The following is a 22,183-nucleotide window of genomic DNA, read 5'->3' as shown; positions in this document are numbered from 1 at the left end:
AATTGGTAGTAGCTGAAAAAAGGAGAAGTCTTGCCATAGGATTAGCCCATGTGGTGCTGGGGACAGGAGAGGGGTTATACAGCCATGGGGGGCCCAGTGGCTGTATAACCACTGTGGGAAACACAGAATTATAAAATATCCTGAGTCGGAAAGGACCCACCAGGTCCATCCAGTCCAACCCCTGGCCCTGCACAGACACCCCAACAATCCCACCCTGTCCCTCAGAGCATTGTCCAAACCCTCCTGGAGCTCTGGCAGCCTTGGGGCTGTGCCCACTGCCCTGGGGAGCCTGGGCAGTGCCAACCACCCTCTGGGGGAAGAACCTTTGCCTGAGATCCAACCTGACCCTGCCCTGGCACAGCTCCAGCCATTCCCTGGCTGCTGTCCCTGGTCCCCCCAGAGCAGAGCTCAGTCCCTACCCCTCCTCTGCCCCTCCCCAGGGAGCTGGAACTGCCATGAGCTCTGCCCTCAGTCTCCTCTTCTCCCGCTGAACACACCAAGTGCCCTCAGCCACTCCTCCTATGGCCCCTCCAGACCCTTCACCATCCTTGTGTCCCTCCCTTGGACACTTTCCAACAGCTTTAGATCTTTTTTTTACATTGTGTCCTCCCAAAACTGCCCCCAGCACTCGAGGTGAGGCTGCCCCAGCCCAGAGCACGGCAGGACAATCCCCTCCCTTGCCTGGCCGGTGCTGATGCCCCCCCTGATGCCCTTGATGTCCCCCAGAGGCAAAACCCGAAGGAACCCTGGGGCAAAGGGCTGATGTGGTTTCTGCTGGACACCTTTGCACAAGGATCAAAGACTGAGAACTCAGCTTTGGGGGGACAGACAGACAAAGAGCTGCCCAGGCAGTGCAGGAGTGTCCTGTCTCCGTTTCAGGGCAGTTCTCTGCACACACCCTTGGAAAGGGTCGGGGCTGTGCTGGAAAAGGCCAGGGCTGAGCCCCTCTGCCAAGATCCAGCCAAGGCCACACAGTCCAAGGACACCCTCCTGAGTGGGAACATCTGCCTGGCAGGGACTGGAGCTCTGCCCTTGTGTTAGAGCCCGGTATCAGTCTTTATTTCACGTTATATGTTCTCCTCTCTGCACTCCAGTACCTGAGCAAGCCCCATAACCAGAGTTAAAGCCCAAAACAATGCACAAATGGGCTGCAAAACAAAAATAAGCAGCTTTGGGGCGTGTGGGCTCTTATTTAGGTGTGGAAAAGTGTTGGCTCACAGCTAAGCACGGGCTGAGCAGTGCTCTGCTGTAAGGCAGTTGGTTTAGGGTCACTTGGAGCAGAAGTCACCCCTGGGCCACAACGTGCTGAGTCTTGCTGGGAGGGAAGAGAAACCAGGCCAAGCAACCGCCTGCACTTCAGAACAACACCTCATCTTTTTAAAATCCTCCACGTCATCAAAGGCCAGCCCTGCGTTCTGCAGCTCCCCAGTTTGTGTCACCAAACCCCAGTGGTTTGGGGTTTGCCTCTGCCACCTTCTACAATATCCTGGTGAAAGCAATTTGACCTCCCACTCGCTGCAGACAAATAACAGTCACCAGGGCACCACTTCCTTATGCAAATGCTTGAGCATCAGGGCTTTGCCACGGGGATTTTGGGGTGGTTTCAAGGGCAACCTGAGCTCTGTGCACCCGCTGGAATCTGCACCAGCAAGCTTTTGGACTCATCTCCCAAAATGCAGCGTTCAGGGGCTGGTCAGTGCTACCCAGTTTGCTTCCCTGCAGAATTAATATCCCTGTGATGGAATGGTGGTGCAGAGGGAATTCCCTTGGCAAGGGGAGCTGTTTGATCCCAGCGGAGGACGCTGTGGATGCACCAAGCGCGACCGAGTCCCCACGTCTCTCAAACTCACCTTAAAGGACTGCACGAATGTCCAGAGCAGGATTCGGATGGTGTAGCCCTGGCGGAGGAGTTTGATGAGTCTGGCTGCCCTGAAGAGCCTCAGGAAGCTGAGGTTGATGAAGTTGTCCTGCGGAAAGTAAAGGTTTTGTGTCCTTCAGAAATTAACGCGCTCGGAAACCACAGCCCGCGAAAAAAGAAATTAAAATTACCAGCTTCACGATCTAAGCAGCAAATCGGCCACCAGAAAACCTTCCAAAAGAAACATTCGTCAGTGCAGATCACTCCACATGCAGCAAGAATGAGAAAATCCCTCTCCACAAGAGCCCTCCCCTCTGCTACTGGGTCAGTGACAGAAAAGGCCCTTTCGCGCTGTCCATGGAGGTCTGATTTGCTTTGAGAAAGGCAGATTTTTCTCCCCCATAAAGACTCGGGGAGAGGGAATGGTGCCGTATTTTCATTTTGTAAGGAATGAGGTTGTTTGGACGTCTTGGTCAGCTCTGAACTGAACTTAAGCCAAGACAGGCGTGTACAGCCTGTAACGTAACAAAGAAAGGCACTGTCCAGTGAAGATTCAAACATCCTTGAAGGAATGAGGATGTTTGCCAACCTGCAGGTTTTAGATCTGTTTATACAGAGAGTAACTGGACAGGTTCATCAAAGAGAAAGGGCACCAGAAAGACTTGTTTGGGAGATGGATCAATGGCAGCGAGTCAACTGGGGAGGTTGAGCTTTCAACAGCAGGAGGATGCCTTAGGAACCTGCTGGTTTTTCCAATTGCCATTAAATGTGCCTTTGCAGGTGGATCAAAGAACTGCTGGAGACAGATTCAGATTTCCATTTGGTTTGGATGATTCTCCCCACCCCTCACTCCATCTTTTTTTTTTTTTCTTTCCTTCAGGGAAAAGAGGTTTCTTGCCCCAATGAGCTAATCTAGAGAGGGTTCTTTCCAAAAGAAAACATGCAAAAGCCAGATCCCTCTTGCCCTCCTATTTGAAGGAGATAAAAAAATATTGCCCCTTTCCATACTGATCCCAATTCACTTATTTGTGAATCTCTGTTCACAGCCACTTATTTTGACTGAGCGAGCTAAAGAGAGAAAGCATCCTACTTTAAACTAGCAAGCAGTGGAGCAGAAAATATAATCATAAGGAGCTCTTGTTGGTAAAGATGAGCAAAAATAGTATTTCCCTTGTATTATTGTTTTACCAGGTGACACCCAGTCACATTGAACTGACCCACGTTTCTTGCTCGTTTGGCTACAGAGCTCATGCTGAAATTGGGGGGCTTGTTGGATCTATTCATTTCTTTAAATGCCAGCTCAGTTTTTGGGCCATTAGCATTGCATTCCACCAATCCCATCAAAGAGTCCAAGAAATCAGTCTCAGGCATGCACTCGGTTTCTCTCAGGTTAAAAACACAAGCAGCTCAGAGTTAGGCACAGACCGTCAATCAGACTCAGTCCTCAAATAAAGAGAAAAGAGAAAAGCACAGGTATGTTCCATGAAAGAGCAGGACAACACAGAGCTCATTCCAGTCAGCAACAGAGCCAGCTCTGGCAGGCAAAGCACAAGCAGGATTCCCCTGGGTTGCTGGAGGGCGGGAGAACAGGCACTCGGGATGGAACGCTTGTCTCGGAGCATCAGCTCAGCTTTGTTTCACTCATGGCTTACCTTCCCTTCACCACATTCCAGCTGGACTCACCTTGGCACGTAAGGGCCCGTGGGGCAGAGCTGGCACTCAGCTGGATAAGGAGGTGCCATCACTAAGCTGGTCCCTGTCCCCCTGTTCCCCCTGCGGGGCTGATGAGCTCCACAGGGCAAGGCAGAGCTTTAACCCAGAGCCTGTTTGAACCAGGTCTTCCCAACAGTGGGAACTAGACCAGACCTCATGTGGCATTCACAGCACTTTCAGGCCTGGAAGGCTGACAGAGTTTAAACTTCAGAGCAATGCTCAAGCCAGACCTTTCCTGTGCTCCAGCCTTATGCTCTTCCGAGGAGCACACGGACAGTGTCTGCAGGATCCATCTCTCCCCTGACCCTGCTGTCCCTCCCTCTTCCCATGTTCCTGCAGCTTAACAGCAAGAATATTGTCTTGCTCAGACTTTGCTGTGGCCTCGTAATCAGAGCTGACAGGATGCTCAACATCTGCTTTGGGCTGGGCTGCCTGAGAGGTCGTGCTGAGCACAGGCTGTGCTTTACACATGGAAAACAGGGATAAATGGGAAAGGGGTTCAAAACGGTGTAGTTACGCCTGTAATGCCCCATTCCCTGGGATTTGGAGGGATAAACAGTCTGTACAATTTTTATTCCCCAGCCTCTAAGCCTCCCTCTTTGACTCCTGCAGTCCCTAAGGCGCAGGGGGATCCCTCACAACCCAGGCAAATCCCCCGTCCCCGACGCCGGGACGGTTTGAAGGACAGTTCTCTGCTGTGGGGAGGCCAAATTGCACACGCTGGGGATGGCTGGGAGGGCTCTGCGTGTGCCACCCCCAGCACACCACGGAGAAAACCCGTCCTTCGACACCTCAGCCCTCCAGGCAGGAGTTAAGAGTCACATGCAGCTGAAGGGGAAACTCCACAGTGCAATATTTCTCGGGTACAACAGTGCTTTGCATCGATTCTCCCCCCGCTCAGCCACCCCTGGGATGTGTCACATGATTATCCAGGTCATTCTTCCCGGGTTTTTTTGGTTGCTTTCCTGTTGCACAGATGCTCATGGTTGTTTGGTCCTCACAACAGGCACCAGAGCTTTGGGATGGTATGATCCACCTGGCAGCTCCAAAATTATGTTTGGGAAAAGCATTTCCCCCTGCCCTGGCCCTGTTTTCCTGAAAGAGGAAGGTCTGGTACTGAAGGTACCCAGTCACCAGCCAGGGCCTGGGCACTGCCACCACTTCTCACCACAGGAGCTCAGATGAGTGATAAATCCCCGAACAAACTGCAAAGCAGGAGGGAAACGGAGAACAGACATCATGGATAACGAACTGGCCTTGATTGCTGTCCCACCATGGGCAGCCTTATCTTTTACCCTTTGTTTTCATAGAATCACAAATTGGGTTGGGTTGGAAGGGACCTTAAAGCTCCTCTCCTTCCACCCCCTGCCATGGGCAGGGACACCTTCCACCAGCCCAGGTTGCTCCAAACCCCGTCCAACCTGGCCTTGGACACTTCCAGGGGCAGCCACGGCTTCTCTGGGCAACCTGTGCAAGGGCCTCCCCACCCTCACTGTAAAAAACTTCTTCCCAGTATCCCATCTAACCCCGCCCTCTGGCAGTGGGAAGCCATTCCCCCTTGTCCAGTCCCTCCATCCCTTGTCCCCAGTCCCTCTCCAGCTCTCCTGGAGCCCCTTTAGGTCCTGCAAGGGGCTCTCAGGTCTCCCTGGAGCCTTCTCTTCTCCATGTGAACCCCCCCCAGCTCTCCCAGCCTGGCTCTAGAGCAGAGGGGCTCCAGCCCTCAGAGCATCTTCTTGGCCTCCTCTGGGCTCCAGCAGCTCCACATCCTTCTTCTGTTGGGAGCCCCAGAGTTTTCCACAGAAAAGGACAGAAGCCATGAAGAGCAGGGTGTGCAGCCATCGCCTGGGGCTGTTCCTGCAGCACCCTCAGCAGCAGGATGATCTCCTGCCCAGCCCAGGAGCTGTGCCCACTGTCCCCAGGGATGCACAAAGAGCTGCTGGAAGAGGCATCTGACCAAGGCAAAAATGGGATCGCTCAGGAAGCTTTATAGCATTTCTCTTCATCTGGCATTGACAAGAATTAACTTATTCTGTTGAGGAACTACTGTTGAGGAAGTGGCCTTGTTCCCATTTAAATGTCCGTGGCGTTGCCAGAAGTGTTCCTGAACCTTGCACAGGGTCCTGGCTTCCTCTGAAGCTCAGGGAATCCATTGCTGATTTTAAGAGGATTTTTGAAGATTTTTGCCACACTCATCTATGCCTTAAGGACTCTGTCATTGCAGTTACATCATATCAGTCCTTCCATCCTGAGCCTGGAATGCTGGAAGAATGATTTTCTGTGGGTGATGCCGAGATCTCTCCTTGTTCCCTGCTTCACAGAATATCCTGAGTTGGAAGGACCCACAAGGCTCACCCAGTCCAGCTCCTGGCCCTGCACAGACACCCCAGCAATCCCACCCTGGCCCTCAGAGCGTTGTCCAAACCCTCCTGGAGCTCTGGCAGCCTTGGGGCTGTGCCCACTGCCCTGGGGAGCCTGGGCAGTGCCAACCACCCTCTGGGGGAAGAACCTTTTGCTGAGATCCAACCTGACCCTGCCCTGGCACAGCTCCAGCCATTCCCTGGGTGCTGTCCCTGCTCACGGAGAGCAGGGATTGGAGCTGCCCCTCTTGAAGAAGCTGCAGCCCCTGGTGAGCTCTGATTTCAGTCTCCTCCAGGCTTCCCTTGAACTTTGGAGCTCCTGCTGCACTCACTGCAGTGTCCCAGCAGCAGCAGTGGAAGGAAGAAAACATCTCAGGAGGACAATGTGGTTCTCCAAAGACCTCACTGGGATGCCAGGTGATGGAAGGAGCCTGGACTCGTCTCTATGAAACAGCAACTGCGATCCTAACAAACAGCAGGGTGAGCTTTAAAATCCTTCACCTGAACGTGGACCAAAATTTAGCCAAATGGAGATAAACTGGTTTTTTTCCAGTATATTTTCACAGCTGATGCCAGGGCACTTTTCTGTGCTGCCTGGGCCAGGGGTGCAGCAGACAACATCCCACTGCTGCCACACATCTGTAGCACTTCCAGCCACCACAGAAATTCCCTTCTTGGCTCACCCAGGGCAAATTTTCACTCACACATTGTCATTTTCTCCTTTGCTGCTTCCTAGGAAATCCCCCCTGTGACCCTCCCTGAACGGTCACGGAGCTTCTGTGCAGCCTGGCATGAAGATTCCCCCTGATTTGTGTCTTAACAGCAACTGTGCAGCAGGAAATGCAGATGTTACAGATCCAAGAGCTGTTGTCAGGTGGCCAAGCAAAGATTTTTGATAAGCTTATGGTCTCCTTTGTGTTATTAACCATAGCCAAGATAATTAAATATCGGGGAAAAATATATTTCGATTGCATTTTTCTTTATTCATTCTCTTTTGCTTAATTTTCAAAGAAAAAGGCCAGGATTTCCAAAGGCATCTTTGGAATCAGGCACTAAATTCCCAGTGGGATGTGGCTCCTGGTGCTTTTCAGCTTTGTTCATACCACGATTTATGCTTTAACTTGAGATGTTTGGTTTTGCAGCCCAGGGACTCTGTGTCCAAAATAATTCTATGGGCTGGTATCACAGGGAATTTTCCAAGTGGAGTAAAGATAATTTTTCCCATCATTTCAATCATTTCTCTTTTGATTTGAGGGCAGCAAGTCTGTCATCACTTCAGAATGTTTCTGCCTTATAATACTGGGGTTTTTTGGCAGAAAACATCTTGTTCAAAAGAAAACCAAACCCACTTTCCAAGAGCTGAATTTGGTGCCACCAGTTTTAAAGTGAAGCATTTCCCAGCCAGCCAATCTTCTCCTCTCCAGCCCATCCAGGAGCATCATTCCCTCCTAATCATCCCATCCCGTTTTCCATGGAAATAAGGCAAGTGGGAGTCTCCCCTTTAGCAAAGTGGGGGGGAACAGAGAGCAGAGCTATTGGTAACTGGGTTTGCCTCACGTCACCAATTAGCCCAGGGAAGGAGGTGCAGAAAGAAGCCAGTTTGGGGCAGTGCTGCAGTGAGGCTTTTTCACCAGTGCAATCGGAAATCTCATCAAAAAAAAACTCAAAAAAACCAAACCAAACAACTTATCAAATCAAAAGAAAAACGAGAGAAAATAAAAGCAGAGGCTTGAAAGAATTGTTTAAATTCAATGAAACCAACCGTGTCCTATATGTGATGTTTTCATGGATGGATATTGGCAAGAGTTATTTACAAATTTAGGGGTTTTTTTTTTGTTTTGAGCAGCAGGTGCACAACATACAGACGGAGACATGGTTTTCGCATTGTATGTTGATTGGATGGCGTGATTTCAGCAGGTAGATTAAGGAAAATAAAGAACAAAACAGGGAAACAAAAAGAGAAAATGAGTAATCAGGACAAGCAAAAAAGGAAACTCTGAAAAATTTCATTGAGGGAAAAGAAACTATCAGGTATCGGGGGAGGGGGGTGTTATTTTATGGGAATTCTATAAAGAAAAAATGCTTCAAACCAAAAACAGGTTCTGAGATCCTAAAGGTAACACACACAGTGCAGTAGTGATTTGCATTTCAGTTTGTAATGCAAATTGGGAGACAATTCACAAACACTTCTCAGGAGGTTTTTTTTTTTATATTTCCAGGCATAGAAATAGATGTCAGTTTGCCAAACTCCCACTCTGGATGTGTCCACAAGGACACCTTGTCCTTAAAGCCACCTATTTTCCCTCGATTACTGAGAGGGTCAAAAAACTGACATTCACTTTTTTTTTGCCTAAGGAAATAAAAAAAAAAATATATATATATATTCCACTACAATCACAAAGTAAATTACATATGGCATGATTACAAAATTGAAACAAAGCAATTCATCAACACATTTCTTTTCCTTTTGTCTTTACTTTTCCGTGGGTTAAAGGTACCGATGCAACAAGGCTGGTGGAAGCCAAGTCTCTCAAGAGGAGACAACCCCCCCGCCCCAGGTGAGCGGGTTTATTTACCTTGGAGAACATTTACGGCTGGAAAATACAGTCATGGGAAAAAATAATGGTGCTTTGTGAGCCTGATCTCGGGGTGACACCTAGAAAACCTAGAAAACCCCTGGATCTCCAAGGGAGCTGGAGGGCTCCTGGTGCAGGACAGATGGAGGCTGCCAGGGTCATGCTGTGGCTGCCACAGGGACCTCCCAGCTGGAGAACTCCCATGGGATGGGTGACAAGAGGGCTGGATGCACAAGGAGGGACTGACAGGGGCTGCCACCCAACTCTGCCCGTAGTGCCCATCAGCTGAGGGGGGGCTGGAGCTGAGGAGGTGGGATAGTTTTAGTCTAGGCCTTCCTGGAGACCAGCTTGTAACCAGGCAATTACCCTATATTCCCAGTATTCCATGCTATTCTTTACATAAGCAGAGGCATAAATAAGAAGGAGAGAGAAGGCTCTGCCGCCTTCTCTTCTGGAGGATCTGAAGGCACAGGTTCTCTGCTGTCAGTCCTGCTCGTGTGAGGGAGTGCGGCCTAGTGAGGCCTAGTGAGGCCTAGTGCGGCCTAGTGAGGCCTAGTGAGGCCTAGTGCGGCCTAGTGAGGCCTTGTAGGCCTTGGGAGGCGGAGGGTGCCAGCGGTCATTTGGTGCAATTCTGCTCTCTCAAGGAGAGTGGTAAGAGTTTCTTTTGCTAGTTTTTATTGATTGTGCATACCTGCTTCGGGTTTCTTCTGTGGTTTTGTCCGTCTTTTGTGGTTTTGTCCCTTTTCCCTTCCCCTTTTAGGGGGATTGTTTGGGGTTCTTTTTTGTGTGTACATAGTATGTGAATGTCTAAATGTGATATATGTAAATATATATATATTTTAATATAGTTCTGCTATTCTGGGTTTTTTCATAGTTTTTTCTCTCTCCTTCTTTGCCAGAGGCTTTTCACTGGATCTCAGGAACTTGGCGGGGAGCCAGCTCCAAACTCTAACAGGAGGGTAGATGGAGAAGAGGGAACACTGCTGGGGACACAGCTCGGGGTGGTGAGGAGTCAAGACCTGTTCTCCTCTCTGGTTATTCTCCACTCCACGATGGAGCTGCTGCACCCCTGGGCACACCCTGAGGAAGGTGAAGAAAGCATCAGCTGTGGCACTTTGTGCAGAGCAGATGCTCATCCCCAGCCTAAGTTACTGCTCTGCCTTACCTGGGAATATAAAGAGGTTGGGAATACAAAGAAAGGGTGGGCAGAGGCCATGGGATGAAAGGTTGGAGGCCACACACCAGGGCTGTGCTCTGGGAATGAGGCACCCACCGGCCCTCCCTTCAGTCCCTGCTGTCTGCAAAGACCATGTTCTCATCCCTACTTCAGGCTTTTCAGCCCTTTTATACATTTTTAATGTATTGTATTAAATTGTGTTTAGGTACAAACAAATTTAACTAATTGTTTAACAGATATTACAGAGATGGTTTAAAATGTAGCTCTGCCAGAATAAACCTTACATATATTTTTGCTGTCACTTTGCAGGCAGCAGAAAAGGGTCCTGGCGTTGCCAGGCAGGTGTGGGACCCCTTGGGTTACCCCTGCTGTGTTTTGGGTCAGAATACCCCTAACTGCAGCCTGTCATGGAGCCAACAACATGGCACAGCAGCAGAGTGCTGGATCCTTCTGCCTGTTTCTCCATCCTCAGGACTGGAAAGGGGAGAAGCATAAAATCACAGAACGGTTTATGTTAAAAGGGACCTTAAAGCTCATCTCGTTCCGCTCCTGCCATGGGAAGGGACACATCTCACACAGCCCATCCAGCCTGGCCTGGAGGCCAGGAAGGCTCGTGGTGGCAGTGGAGACCCTGGTACAGGAGCACCTCCACCCCGTGGCACTGGCTGAAGCAGCACAAACTGCTCCACGAGAGGCCTCCTGACAGCTGCCATTATTTTCTGCCACTGTTAATTCTGTCAGAAATGTGATTTTTGGAGCACCACTGGGGTAGCTAAGCAGTGGTGCAGAGACCTGTGCATCAGGGTCACCTTGAAGCAAACTAAGCCTCCTGAGCACGAGGCCTTTGACCCCTCAGCCCGTTGTGCCTGTCTGAGGGTGGGATGGATGTGGAAGGGGGTGCTGGTGGGGATGGCAGTGCTGCTGCACAGACATCAGGGGCTGCAGAAACCTCAGAGAGGAGCTGTGTGAGAGGAGTGTTGAAAAGCAAGTCTAGCAAGAAGGTGGGAGGGGGGAATGACCCCTGGGCACTCTCTGTCTGCAGGGAAAAAAAGCCTGTGGGAAGGAGACAGGATGGCTACACAGAATCAGAGAAGCTTTTAAGTTGGAAAAGATCTGTGAGATCATCAAGTCCCCAGCACTGCCAAGGCCACCTCTAAAACATGTCCCCAAGTGCCACACAGCTTTTAAATCCCTCCAGGGATAAGGACTCCACCACTGCCCTGGGCAGCCTGTGCCAGTACCTGGCCACTCTTCTCATGAAGAAATCGTTCCTAATATCCAACCTAAACCTCCCCTGGTGCAACTTGAGGCTGTTTCCTCTTGTCCTGTCAGGTGGTACTTGGGAGAAGGGACTGATCCCACCTGGCTGCTGCAGAAGGGGAATATTTAGAGAGAGCAGAGCTCCAACAGGTCTGCAGACACAGACAGAGGACCAAGAGATCAGGGGCTGGAGTGGTACTGGGCTTTTCTATTAAAGAGATGTTTGTGATCAGCTTCACAGTGCCAGGGGAAGGTGTCAACCTGCATAAGAAAGTCCTCTCTAATGTTTGACTTAAAGGATCTGGCTACTCATAAACCAAAAACCTCTTCTTTTCCACGTGGGAGGAGAATGGAAAGGCATATAGGTGTTTGGGAGCTTGACCCTATTGGAGTTAGACTGATTTTAGGGCTAATTCACACTCCAAATTGCTGCTGCCTTTGATGCTGGAAACCAGAGAAAGCCCTGTGGAGGGGAGGGGTGATGCCATCAAATCCAGTAATGCCTCACAGCCCAACCTGATCAGTCCACAGCCAACTTTCCAGATGCCAGACACCCTCCCTGAGGCCATCCCATGGGAGCTGGAGGGAGAGGCAGTGTCCTGTTAACTGAGCAGGGAATGGGCAACACCACTGGCTGCAAAACAGCTCCACAATGAGGGTTTTAAGAAGCAGCACATGGGCTTGGTGTTGTGAAGGAGACACCTTGCTGAAGGAGAAGACACCAATCTCAGAGAGAGCAGAGGCTCCTCACCCTGTGTGAGCTGCCTGTGCTACTTTCTCCCAGGAAATGTGGCCAAGGAAGGGTGGAGGAGAAGTGGCAGTGTCTGTTTTTGGCTCACTCATGAATCTTTGCATAAGTTTTCAAACCACAGCAAAAGTTTGGCAAGAAAACATCCCATGGCAGAGGGAGTGGAAGCATCCAGCACTCAGAGAGGTGGCACCCAGACCTTGGGTTTGTTTTGATTAGTTTAAACCTGGCTGCGCTGAAAAGAAAAGGTAATTCAAAGCCTAGGAGAGGATTCACCAGCTGGTAAATGAACACTTGTATGGGGAGTAAAACTTGGGGGTTTGTGTGGTTTTTGGTACAAAGGGTAGGTAAAAATGTGTTTTGTTAGGAGCAGTGATAGAGTCTTCACCACCATCTGTAAAGAAGCCTGGGGAGCACAGTTCTTAGCACACACAAAACAGGTCTATCAGCAAATCCCAGGAGACTGAGAGAAAAAAAGTTATGGTAAAGTTCAAATTCATCACATACAGATACAACATGCACTGGGACAGGAGAGGAGCAGTTTATAGATTGGATAATGTCAAGGTGTCATGGCTGGAGTCAGATATCTGCTGCCCTTCTGGAAAAATCCTTTAGAATTTAATAATTTAATGGCAAGTTGTGTGATCTACTGGGCTCATTAGCAGGGAGACAGCTGTCCCTGTAGGGCTGGCCAGAAATCCTATGGGAAAGTTGTTTGGTTATTAATTTTAATCTGTTTATTTAATTAATTGTTTCTTAATGACCCCACAGAGATTTGTGCACGTGACAGAAACACTCCCCCAACCCAGCCTGTGTGGGCTCTCCATTCCCATCACTTCTCACCCTCACCCTGCCCACGGCCGGGCAGGAGCCCCAGGGGACACGAGCGGGGTGTGTGCCCTGCAAAGCACCTCACACCATAACACAGCAGAGCCCTTTTGGGCTTTCCCCTCTATTAAATTCAACAGGATTTTTCCATTAATAGGCAAAAAATGGCCCGGGGACAGATTTGCTGAACGAGAAAGAGCTGCTTCCTGGCAGAGGCAGCGGCACTGTCGTTCTCATCAGAGCCTTTCACAAGAGCCTTTGGGGCAGGCAGCTGTGCTCAGCTCCCTGGAAAGAGCAGAGCTGATGGAAAAACAGGCTGCCAGGTCACCCAAGGACATCCCAAATCCCAGAGGCAGCTCCAGGGAATCAGGCTGGTAGGGAGAAGGTGCAATGTCTTTGACAGGGCCCAGCTTTGTTTATGAACGGAGCGAACGGGACTTACCGCGATCTCGGTTACTAAAATATCAGTAATACTTCCCAACACTGTGACAAAATCAAAGACATTCCAGGCATCTCGGAAATAATTCTGCCAAATGAAAACACAAGGGGAGGGATAGAGGGATCCAGGGGTTATTTTCTTCCCTTTTTTGTTTTTTTTCTTGCTTGTTTTTAAATGCGCGTCACGAAATACGAGCGGAGCGTTCTGTGGAGAGGGGAAGCAGGGGAAGGTGAAGGAGGAAGGCACGTACCAGCACACCAAAGGCAATGATCTTCAGCACACATTCCATTGAAAACATGGATGTAAACACAATATTCAGGCATTTCAGCATTTCTTCATATGCTTCTGGAGCATCATAGAACTAAAGCAGGACGGAAGAAAAGCTGTTACCAGAAGATCATGTACAGAATAAATCCTTTCCCAGCTGACTTGCCCGACTGCCAAACTCTTGCTTGTTTTAGTGTTGGATTTTGAGCTCACTTCAAGCAAGATTTGGGGTTACAAAAAGTTATTTATGTCCCTCCAGAAGGACACTCCTCCCTACATACTGTCCCAGCTGGAGATATCCCCAACACTGGAGCTGCTGGTGGACATCCCCCTGTAAGCACAACATGGGCCAGGTGGGAGGAAGAGCATTTTCAAAACCAGAGGACAAGTGCAGCACTGTGGGTCATTCCAGAGGACCCTAAGAATAAGGTGACCCCATGACTGTGAAGATACTCTAAGATAGGCAAGGGAGAGGAGGGGACATCATCCACAATGTGTCTCCACCCACATCTCCCTCCTGAGCACTGGGGATCACATCCCAGAGTTCTGAGCCTGTTGCAAAATTGAGCCATTTCATAGAATAACAATGGTTTGGGTTGGAAGGGACCTTAAAGTCCATCTCAGTCCACCCCCTGCCATGGGCAGGGACACCTCCCACTAGCCCAGGTTGCTCCAAGCCCTGTCCAACCTGGCCTTGGACACTTCCAGGGATGGGGCAGCCACAGCTTCTTGGAGAATTCCATCTCAACCCCTCATCACCTTCAAAGGGAAGAGTTTCTTCCCAATATCCCATCTAAATCTCTTCTCTTTCAGTTTGAATTTCCTTGGCATGACTGGATTTTGAGCAAGACGTGGCCCTGCTCTGCAGCAGGAAGCCCAGGCTGAGCTGGAGCTCAGGACCTGCAGAGCCCAGTTCCCACCCCACTGGAGGGGCTACGAGCCAAACCAACACCGTGCAGGGGAACATTCCCAGGATCCCATCACAGCTGAACCACCTCCCTTGGGAGACCAAAGGAATCCCACCAGGAATCTGAGGGGCGGTGGTTGCTCCTGATGATCCCCCCCAGCTCCCAGGTCAAGAGTCCAAATCCTCTCCCTCCAACACCACAGTCAGCCCCCAAAACCTGCCCAGGATTCAGTAAGATCCCACTGACCTTCATCATGAGGACGATGGTGTTGAGGGCGATCATGACCATGATAAAATACTCGAAGGGAGGGGACACCACGAATTTCCACATCTTGTACTGGAAGGATTGCTTGTTCTGGGGCATGTACCGGGTCAGGGGCTTGGCACTTATGGCAAAGTCTATGCAGGCCCTCTACAAAACAGAAGTGGGGTGAAAAATGATGGAAAAAGGGCTGGGAGTCTCCATCCCTCGGGATATGGTTGGGAGAGCGAGCAGAGAATTCAGAGGGGGGTATTTCTAAGTGACTGTTCCTGTAAAATCCAGCACAGAATCCCCAAATCATGATAAATGTTGCTGGAATATTAAACCCCCAACACCCCTGCAGTCCTAGGAGACCACCTTCCATCAGAGCCCAGCTCCTGGTAGGTCCCAATCCCTTCCCTAAGTGGTTTTAAATCCACGGGTTCACTTCAGAAAACACTGAATTCCTCCTGATGGATAATTGTAGAAACAAGGGGATGTTATCTAAAGTGAAGATGTTATCTGTGGGTTTAAAAAGTTATTGTGAAGCTCAGTTATGTTCTGGCACCTGCACAGCTCAGAACATTTCATGAAATGTAGACTGAGCCCAGTCAATGAATTAACCACCAAATAGCTCTGGGTGAACTCTCACAAACCCCCTTTGTTGTTTTTTTCTGTTCACATTATTAGGAATATAAAACTGCATTAAAAATTGGTTTCTACTGACAACAAGTTTTGATTCTGGAGGATTTTCTCTTAACTTTCCCATTTTCAAAGCCTTATATCACTGCAAAAATACTTTCTGGTCAGTTGAAAAATAACATGGGTGAAGCATCCCTAAATATTCTTGCTTTATTTTGGACTTTTTGGTCACATGGACAAATGAGGAACTAATTAATAATTGAATAAAAAAATCATCTCTTTTCATCAAAAAGCAGGGTCCAGTTTCAAAATCCATGAAAAGAGATGGTTCTTTGCACAACAGGTCGTTGAGGCTGTGGGACCCCAGACAAAGGATGTTGCAGATGCTGAAAATCTGCTTGGGTTCAGAAGGAAACCAGATACATCCAAGGAAGATACACAGATGCCACTGACTAAATTAAAAACATGTCCAACTCAGGACATTCCTGAGCTGAAAATGATGGTATTTGCTGGAGATTTCAAGAAAAGCCTCACAGGGTCTTGCCTTGGTCTTACACTCTTCTCAAGGCACCTACTTTTGGGGGAAATCATCTCAGCCAGGCCCAAAGCCAGCCTGGGGAGAGGAGCTTTCTCTGGGGAGCCAAAACAGTTGTAGTTTGGTTTCTAAAAGGCCACAGATTTGTCTCCTTTCACGCCCACATTCTTGAGCAAACATGGAAGGCAGGACTGGGTTGGGTTGGAAGGGACCTTAAAGCTCACCCAGTCCCACCCCCTGCCATGGGCAGGGACACCTTCCACCAGCCCAGGTTGCTCCAAGCCCCATCCAGCCTGGCCTTGGACACTTCCAGGGATGGGGCAGCCACAGCTTCTCTGGGCAACCTGTGCCAGAGCAGGTCCACGTTCTCTTTGCAGCAGAGGTGTGGCCCAAGGGGACACCTGACAGTGGTCACTCGGGGGCTTTCCCTGGCTTTGTTTCTGTGCAAAAGCTGACAGGCAGTTGTGTGTTTGGTCTCCACAGCACAAACCCTCAGATAACCACTGCTTTCCACCCCCCATGGCACAAGAAGGAGGAAGGAGGGGGCTTCCACTGCTGCTCTGAGCCCCCCGGGTGCCAACTGTGCATTCCGAAGACGGGGGTACCTCGTTTTTCTCGAGGCTGCACTCTGACATCACTTTATCTCCTTGCTCTTGGAAGGTGATGATGATTAAAGCCACAAAGATGTTCACAAAGAAAAAAGGGAAGACAACAAAATACACCACGTAAAAGATGGACATTTCCATCCTGTAGCCAGGGCTGGGACCCTGTTCCTCGTAGGTGGCGTCCACCGAGTGCTTCAACACGCTGCAATCAAGGGCAGAGAGAGGAGAAAAGTCACCAAAAATCACTGTGAAGCACCTCAAAGTCACTCACTGGCCTTCACTCAACGTGGAGGGTTGTCCACATATGCTCAGGTCAAACCCCTTCCCAACTATATGGTTGGGAAGGAGTTTTCCTTGAGGATATTTTTACAGGAAACCCTTCCTGGTTTCACCCCGTGAAAACCAAAGCAATCACTGTGAAGCACCTCATGGTCACTCACTGGCCTTCACTCAACGTGGAGGGTTGTCCACATATGCTCAGGTCAAACCCCTTCCCATCTTTATGGCTGGGAAGGTGTTTTCCTTGAGGATATTTTTGTAGGAAACCCTTCCTGGTGTCACCATTCTGCAGAATGATGATTTGCTAAGTACAGATCCACTGATCCCCCCTGGCCAAGGGCAGAGGATCCAGGGGGATCTGCCTTCCCTTCTCTGGTCAACAGGGGTGAAGGAAGAGTGGGCAAAGAGAGGTATTGATGATGTCTGAGGAAGGGAACACAGTGAGGGACTGGAAAAGGGAGACTGGTGCTGGTTTATTCTTTATTTCCACAGAATATGCTGAGTTGGAAGGGACCCACAGGGATATTTTATGAAATAGTTGAACGTGGAGGACAGGGAAACCCTGATCACTCCACGTGTCCCAGCAGCAAAGTGTGCCAAAATAAAGTCACATGCTGAGCAGTAAATATCATTTGGGGGCTGTCATACTCTCAGCACAGGTCACAATACTTTTCCCCCTTTATTTTCTTACATTTCCATGAGCAGCTTTACACCTGAGAAAGGTGGGCAAGTCCAAAAGCCTGAAGCAAGCACTGAAAACTGCCTGAGAGTCAGGAGAACAGCGAGAAAAACACAGATTCACCCAATGCTGATTCACCCAGTGACCACACAAAGGAAGGAAAAGCTTAGTTGAGAAAAGCCTCTTCTCATTTCCCATTTCCAAGCCCCTCAGAGCTGTGGGAAGGTGCCTTCACCCCCCCAGTCACTGCCCCTGCCAGCCCCGGGTACTCACGTGGGCCACCCTTCCCCCGTGGACACGGTGAAGAGCGTGAGCAGAGCCCAGAGCACGTTGTCATAGTGGAACTCGTATTTTTTCCATTCCCTGGGCTGTGCCTCCACCTCATTCTTTTCATAATCGAGGTACTGACCCCTAAGAAGAAGAGAGATTCAGAGCAAACGAGGGAATTAAACTAAACCAGCCGTTTCTTGGGAGTCACCGAGGAGCATCGAGAAGCCCCGGTGGGTGGCACAGGGATTAAAGACAAAGGGGCAGCCCCCCTAGGCTTGGGACAGAAGTCAAGGCCAATTTCTGAGCCATTTTCAGCCACAGGAACTGGATCTGAGGTCACAAAATAAAAGAAATTGTAATCAGGGCGTTCATCCATTCATTAGGCAAAGCCAGCAATTAACAACTGGTCCCCAAATCGTGTGACCCCACAGAAAACTGGGCTGCTGGATGGGGAAAGGGCTCTGGTTCCTGTTTCAGGGTTGGAACTAAACCCTAAAGGGGTCTTGTTTTAGGGGCCAAGGGACCTGGCATCTGGAGAGCTCCCCTCCAACCTACACTTCTGTGTAATTTCACTTTCTTTCTATAATATATTTACATCATTCCAAGGAAGTGACAGCCCCCGTGACTGCCAGGATCCCACCAGGGACATGCCCTGCATGCACAAGGCAGCAGGAGAGGGATGGGCAGAGCTGGATGGTGCTGAGGATGTGCTTTGGGTGCCAAGAAAAAAGGCAAATGAGGAAGATGCACACTGAGGTAACACACCTTGAGCCTGCTGAAAGGGCAAGACATGACAGGGCTTTTAAGAAGTTCAATCCCTTTTCTCACTAATTAGGAGCTCTTTGACTTCCTAAGCTTCTGATTATTTAGTCATTATGTTTTTCCAGTTCCTAGGAGTTCTGAGGATCAAGGCAACAGGCGGAAAGAGGAGTCACACTGTCAAAAACCCTCCAACCCCTCAAACCCCCTTGATTTAAAAAACACCCCTAGACCTCCCTGGGAAGGAAGGTGACTCCCCTGCATCCTTAAGCATTTGGGGAAGCACTTGCTGGATCAGAGCCAGGAATGACACAGCTTTTAAAGAAGGAAAAGGAGAATTCACCTCTAGGGTAACTGTGCTGGTGTTGCCCTCACTTGGAGGAGACTCTTCGTGCTCAGCAGCTGATTCAGCTCTGGGACAACCTGGGGAGCTGCTGCTGGAGGAGGAAAGTTGCTGCCCACCCTGGCCCTGCCCCCAGCTGTACCTGCAGTCCTTCTCCAGCTCCTTGGACTCGTCAGTGCAGTAGAAGAATCTGCCCTTGAAGAGCTGCACGGCAATGACGGCAAAAATGAACATGAAGAGCATGTAAACGATGAGGATGTTGAGGACGTTCTTCAGGGAGTTCACCACACAGTCAAAGACAGCCTGGGAGGGAGGAGAACGAGGTCAAGGGGTCGGGAGAGAGGAAAAGTGCATCCAACAGCTTGGCATCCATCTGAGACCACTTCATACACTCGTGGAATCACTGGCTTGGGTTGGAAGGGACCTTAAAGATCACCCAGTGCCACCCCCTGCCATGGGCAGGGACACCTTCCACTAGCCCAGGAGGCTCCAAACCCAACCTGGCCTTGAACCCTTCCAGGGACGGGGCAGCCACAGCTTCTCTGGGAATTCTATCACAGGGAAGAATTCCTTCCCAATATCCAACTAAATCTCATCACACAACCCAGGGGTGGGTTCATGGAACTTGCCCACCAAGGGTTTGACCAAACAATAACTCCAGCTTCCTTTAGCTCCTGCTTTCTTGGCAAGTTTGGCTGTGCCACTGAATTTTCTGGGCTTGCCCATAAAATTTATAAAGACAATCACAGCTTGTTGAGATCAGTATTTGTCCTAAACAAACATTCCCATGGCCAATTATGAAATGAAAATTGTACTTGTGTTTATTTTACTCACGTACTGGATAAGTAAAAACTACCTGAATAATAAGGAAAATATACCAGATACAAACCAAATGCTTTAAATAATATTTTTCTAAAGGACTATCTCTCGAAATTAAGTGTGACTAACCCAGTCAGCACAGGTCACTTCTGAACTCCCTGCAAAGAACTCAAACACATTTATTACTTGGTTATTAGTCCCTGCTGCACTGTTACAAGTAACCTGCAGTTTGATTTTAGTAGGAGAAGTTGGTCCTAATAATAGAAATGGAGTGGTCTTAGTGCCCAAGCTCAGGGTTTGTACAATACTGCTCCTGCTTCTAGGAATGGAAGGGAATAATTCCCAAAGTTACACTCCTGAAGCAACTCAGAAACCCTGAATTAAAACAGTGGGAATATCTCTGATCAGCCCGTTGATCCTGCTGATTGTTTCTCACAAGACCACATCCAGTAAAAAAAAAAAAAGAATTGAAATAATTTTGAAGACTTTTAATCCTAGAATTGTTTAGGTTGGAGAAGGTCTCTTAAGATCATCGAGCTTCAGCCCCTTGATGTCTTCACAGTGAGAGGCCCAAAATGGACCCAAGTTCACTTAAAAAACCAGATAAACACAACTTCTGCTTCACATAAAGATTTATGAGTATTTCTTTTGAAATTAGAAAACCACCCTGTTTGAAAATCAGACAGAAATCAACAAAAATCAAGTGTTCAGTGTCCTGCTGGAGGACTGAGCTACTGCTGACTATTTTGGTTTTTACCTCATAGCTTTACATTTTAAATTTCTAACCAAATGAAGACCTTTTTCTGCGTTGTCCAACATGAATGTTCCTTATCTTTTCAGAGACATTTAGTATGCATAAAATCAGAATTATTTCAGCCTGAATAGTGGGCAAGGATAAAAGGAAACCTATAGAACAGCTGACCCTCATTTTGATGTGAAATCAGGAACTGTCAGACAAAAGCACCCACTGCTCTTCCCCCACCTCTCACAGAATATTCAGCAGGTATTCAAGAGTTCCCAAACCTCAGAAATTATTGAATTTTGTTAACTCCTTCCTTTCTCTGCTTCCAGGGAGTGGCTGTATCTCAAAGGGTTGGTGAAATGGCATTGAATGAGTAACCACGGGTCACTACATTTATTTTAATTTGTAGCTTAGTGTTGTAGAGGTGAAAAGGTACAGCTCTAAAACCCTGCACTATGGATTATTTACCAGAGAGATGAACAGATTAAAACTCCTCACACAGCAATGACGTTTCTCTTTTGACAGCCCGTGGAAAATCTTGCAATATTCACGTTAAACTCTCCAGGGAAAGCCAAACATTCCAACCCCCATTTTCTCCTGTATCATTTCTAAGAGCATCCCACTTGTGAGCTGTAAATTAATTTACTTGAGGGTGGGGGGTTTTTTTATTTCTTTTCTTTTTTTAGGAGTTTTATTTTCGCGTGGGCCCACAACAATTCATAACATGGCCCACGATGTTTGCAACAGAAACAAAGCGTTTGACATTTGCTAAACATCTGCACAGCTATTTTTACCCATCTGGCAAAGGGATTAATTGCAACAAAATCAAAGGAGCAGAAATAACTTGGGTTGGGTCCATAGGCTTCTACTCAGATCACTCACAAAGCTCCAGAGAAGGAAAAATTGGGGGTTGTTTTCTAACCTTTAGCTTTGGCAGCCTCTTGATGGTTTTCAGAGGTCTGAGGACCCGCAGGACTCTCAGGGACTTGATGGTGTTGATGTCCTTGCCTTTGGTTCCTCTGCAAGGGAGAAAAGGCACAAGAACAACAATAATTTGGTCCTCAGGTCGCCAACCTGGATATTTGTAGGTTCCCAGTGTGGTTTTGGTGGTGGAACTGCTTTGCTTTGGGGTGTTTGTTACAGGTTTGGGGTCCGTCCTCACCGTGGCCGCAGATGAGCCCCACCTGAGCCGTGTCCTGGGCAGGACGTGGGCCTGGCACTGCTCCCCACAGGAGCCTCCTCTCCCTTCCCAGCTACTCACCGAGCATCCCCCAGGATCTGGGGCCCTTCCTGCCCCGACTCCACACCCAGGCAACAGTTCCTGCTCCAGCCCCAGGAGAAGGGACAAAGTCACACTCGGCTCTCCTTCCTCCCGAGGGAGTGAGGCAGGAGGAGGTTTCTCCGTGCACTTCTCCGGCAGGAACATTGTGCCTGGACAAGCAGTGACCAGAGGGAACAGGAGCCTTCCAGGTGAGGGACAGAGCCTCGTCCTTGAGTGTCTCTTGGAAGACATGCTACCAAACCCATGCAGGAACATGTAATATTGCAGCATATTACATGCCTGGAGCAGCGCTGGGGCAGCTTCCCTCTTAGGCATGCAAGGGGCTGTGAGTCACAGCCTGGGTTTGGTTCAAACTGAGTGCAAGGCTTGAGAAGGTTCCCCTTGTTAACATCAAGAGGTTTTTTAGGGGAAGGACAGAGTTCCTTTCCTCGTGCACTTCCGAAAATAAATAAATAAGAAAAGACACAGTGACACCTTCTTCCAACCCAACAGCAAAACAATGACATTCCCCTTCGGTTCATATGAAGTGAAAAATGGGATGAAAGTCTGTCACGGGGTTTTATTCATGAGTGTGGGTTTGGGTCTGAGACTGTACTGAGGTAACACAGGTGTGAATGAGGAACACGTGGAGCAGATGCTGGAACACCTATTCTATGCTCTCCCAGTTGGCTCCTTCTCCAAGAGGAAGGAAATAAAGGTACAAGTGACCCCACAAGAGACCCACAGGAGGTTTGTGCAGGGTCTGCAGAGCTTCCCCCACCCTCTGGCCCCCAGCCCTCCACACTGTGCTCAGGGAGAAGCACCCAGAGTGCAGGAAACCACCCCATTTCGTGGCTGACTGACCTTGCTCAGCCCTG

General features: G+C 49.1%; 1 protein-coding gene across 18 annotated transcripts in view; it reads right to left on the bottom strand.

Annotated features, from left to right (window-relative positions):
• CACNA1B (calcium voltage-gated channel subunit alpha1 B) overlaps positions 1–22,183 on the bottom strand; it is a 309,392-nt gene that overhangs the window by 40,523 nt on the left and 246,686 nt on the right. For 15 of the 18 annotated variants that reach the window (XM_039383719.1, XM_039383721.1, XM_039383723.1 and 12 more), the window contains 9 exons: positions 20,967–21,063; positions 18,626–18,786; positions 17,385–17,522; positions 16,154–16,355; positions 14,378–14,542; positions 13,207–13,317; positions 12,960–13,043; positions 7,691–7,696; positions 1,851–1,967 (listed from right to left, as the gene is read on the bottom strand). In XM_039383719.1, the coding sequence (XP_039239653.1) occupies positions 1,851–1,967; positions 7,691–7,696; positions 12,960–13,043; positions 13,207–13,317; positions 14,378–14,542; positions 16,154–16,355; positions 17,385–17,522; positions 18,626–18,786; positions 20,967–21,063 (1,081 nt within the window). The remainder of the gene's footprint in view (positions 1–1,850; positions 1,968–7,690; positions 7,697–12,959; positions 13,044–13,206; positions 13,318–14,377; positions 14,543–16,153; positions 16,356–17,384; positions 17,523–18,625; positions 18,787–20,966; positions 21,064–22,183) is intronic. The other 3 variants (XM_039383720.1, XM_039383722.1, XM_039383734.1) reach the window with 1 other exon arrangement.

This window comes from Pipra filicauda, unplaced genomic scaffold (assembly GCF_003945595.2).
Source record: "Pipra filicauda isolate LSUMZ 115617 unplaced genomic scaffold, ASM394559v2 scaffold321_size1097455_pilon, whole genome shotgun sequence".
NCBI classification, from domain to species: domain Eukaryota; kingdom Metazoa; phylum Chordata; class Aves; order Passeriformes; family Pipridae; genus Pipra; species Pipra filicauda.
The sequence above is the reverse complement of the archived record's forward strand: the minus strand, read 5'-3'. Positions and strand labels throughout refer to the sequence as shown.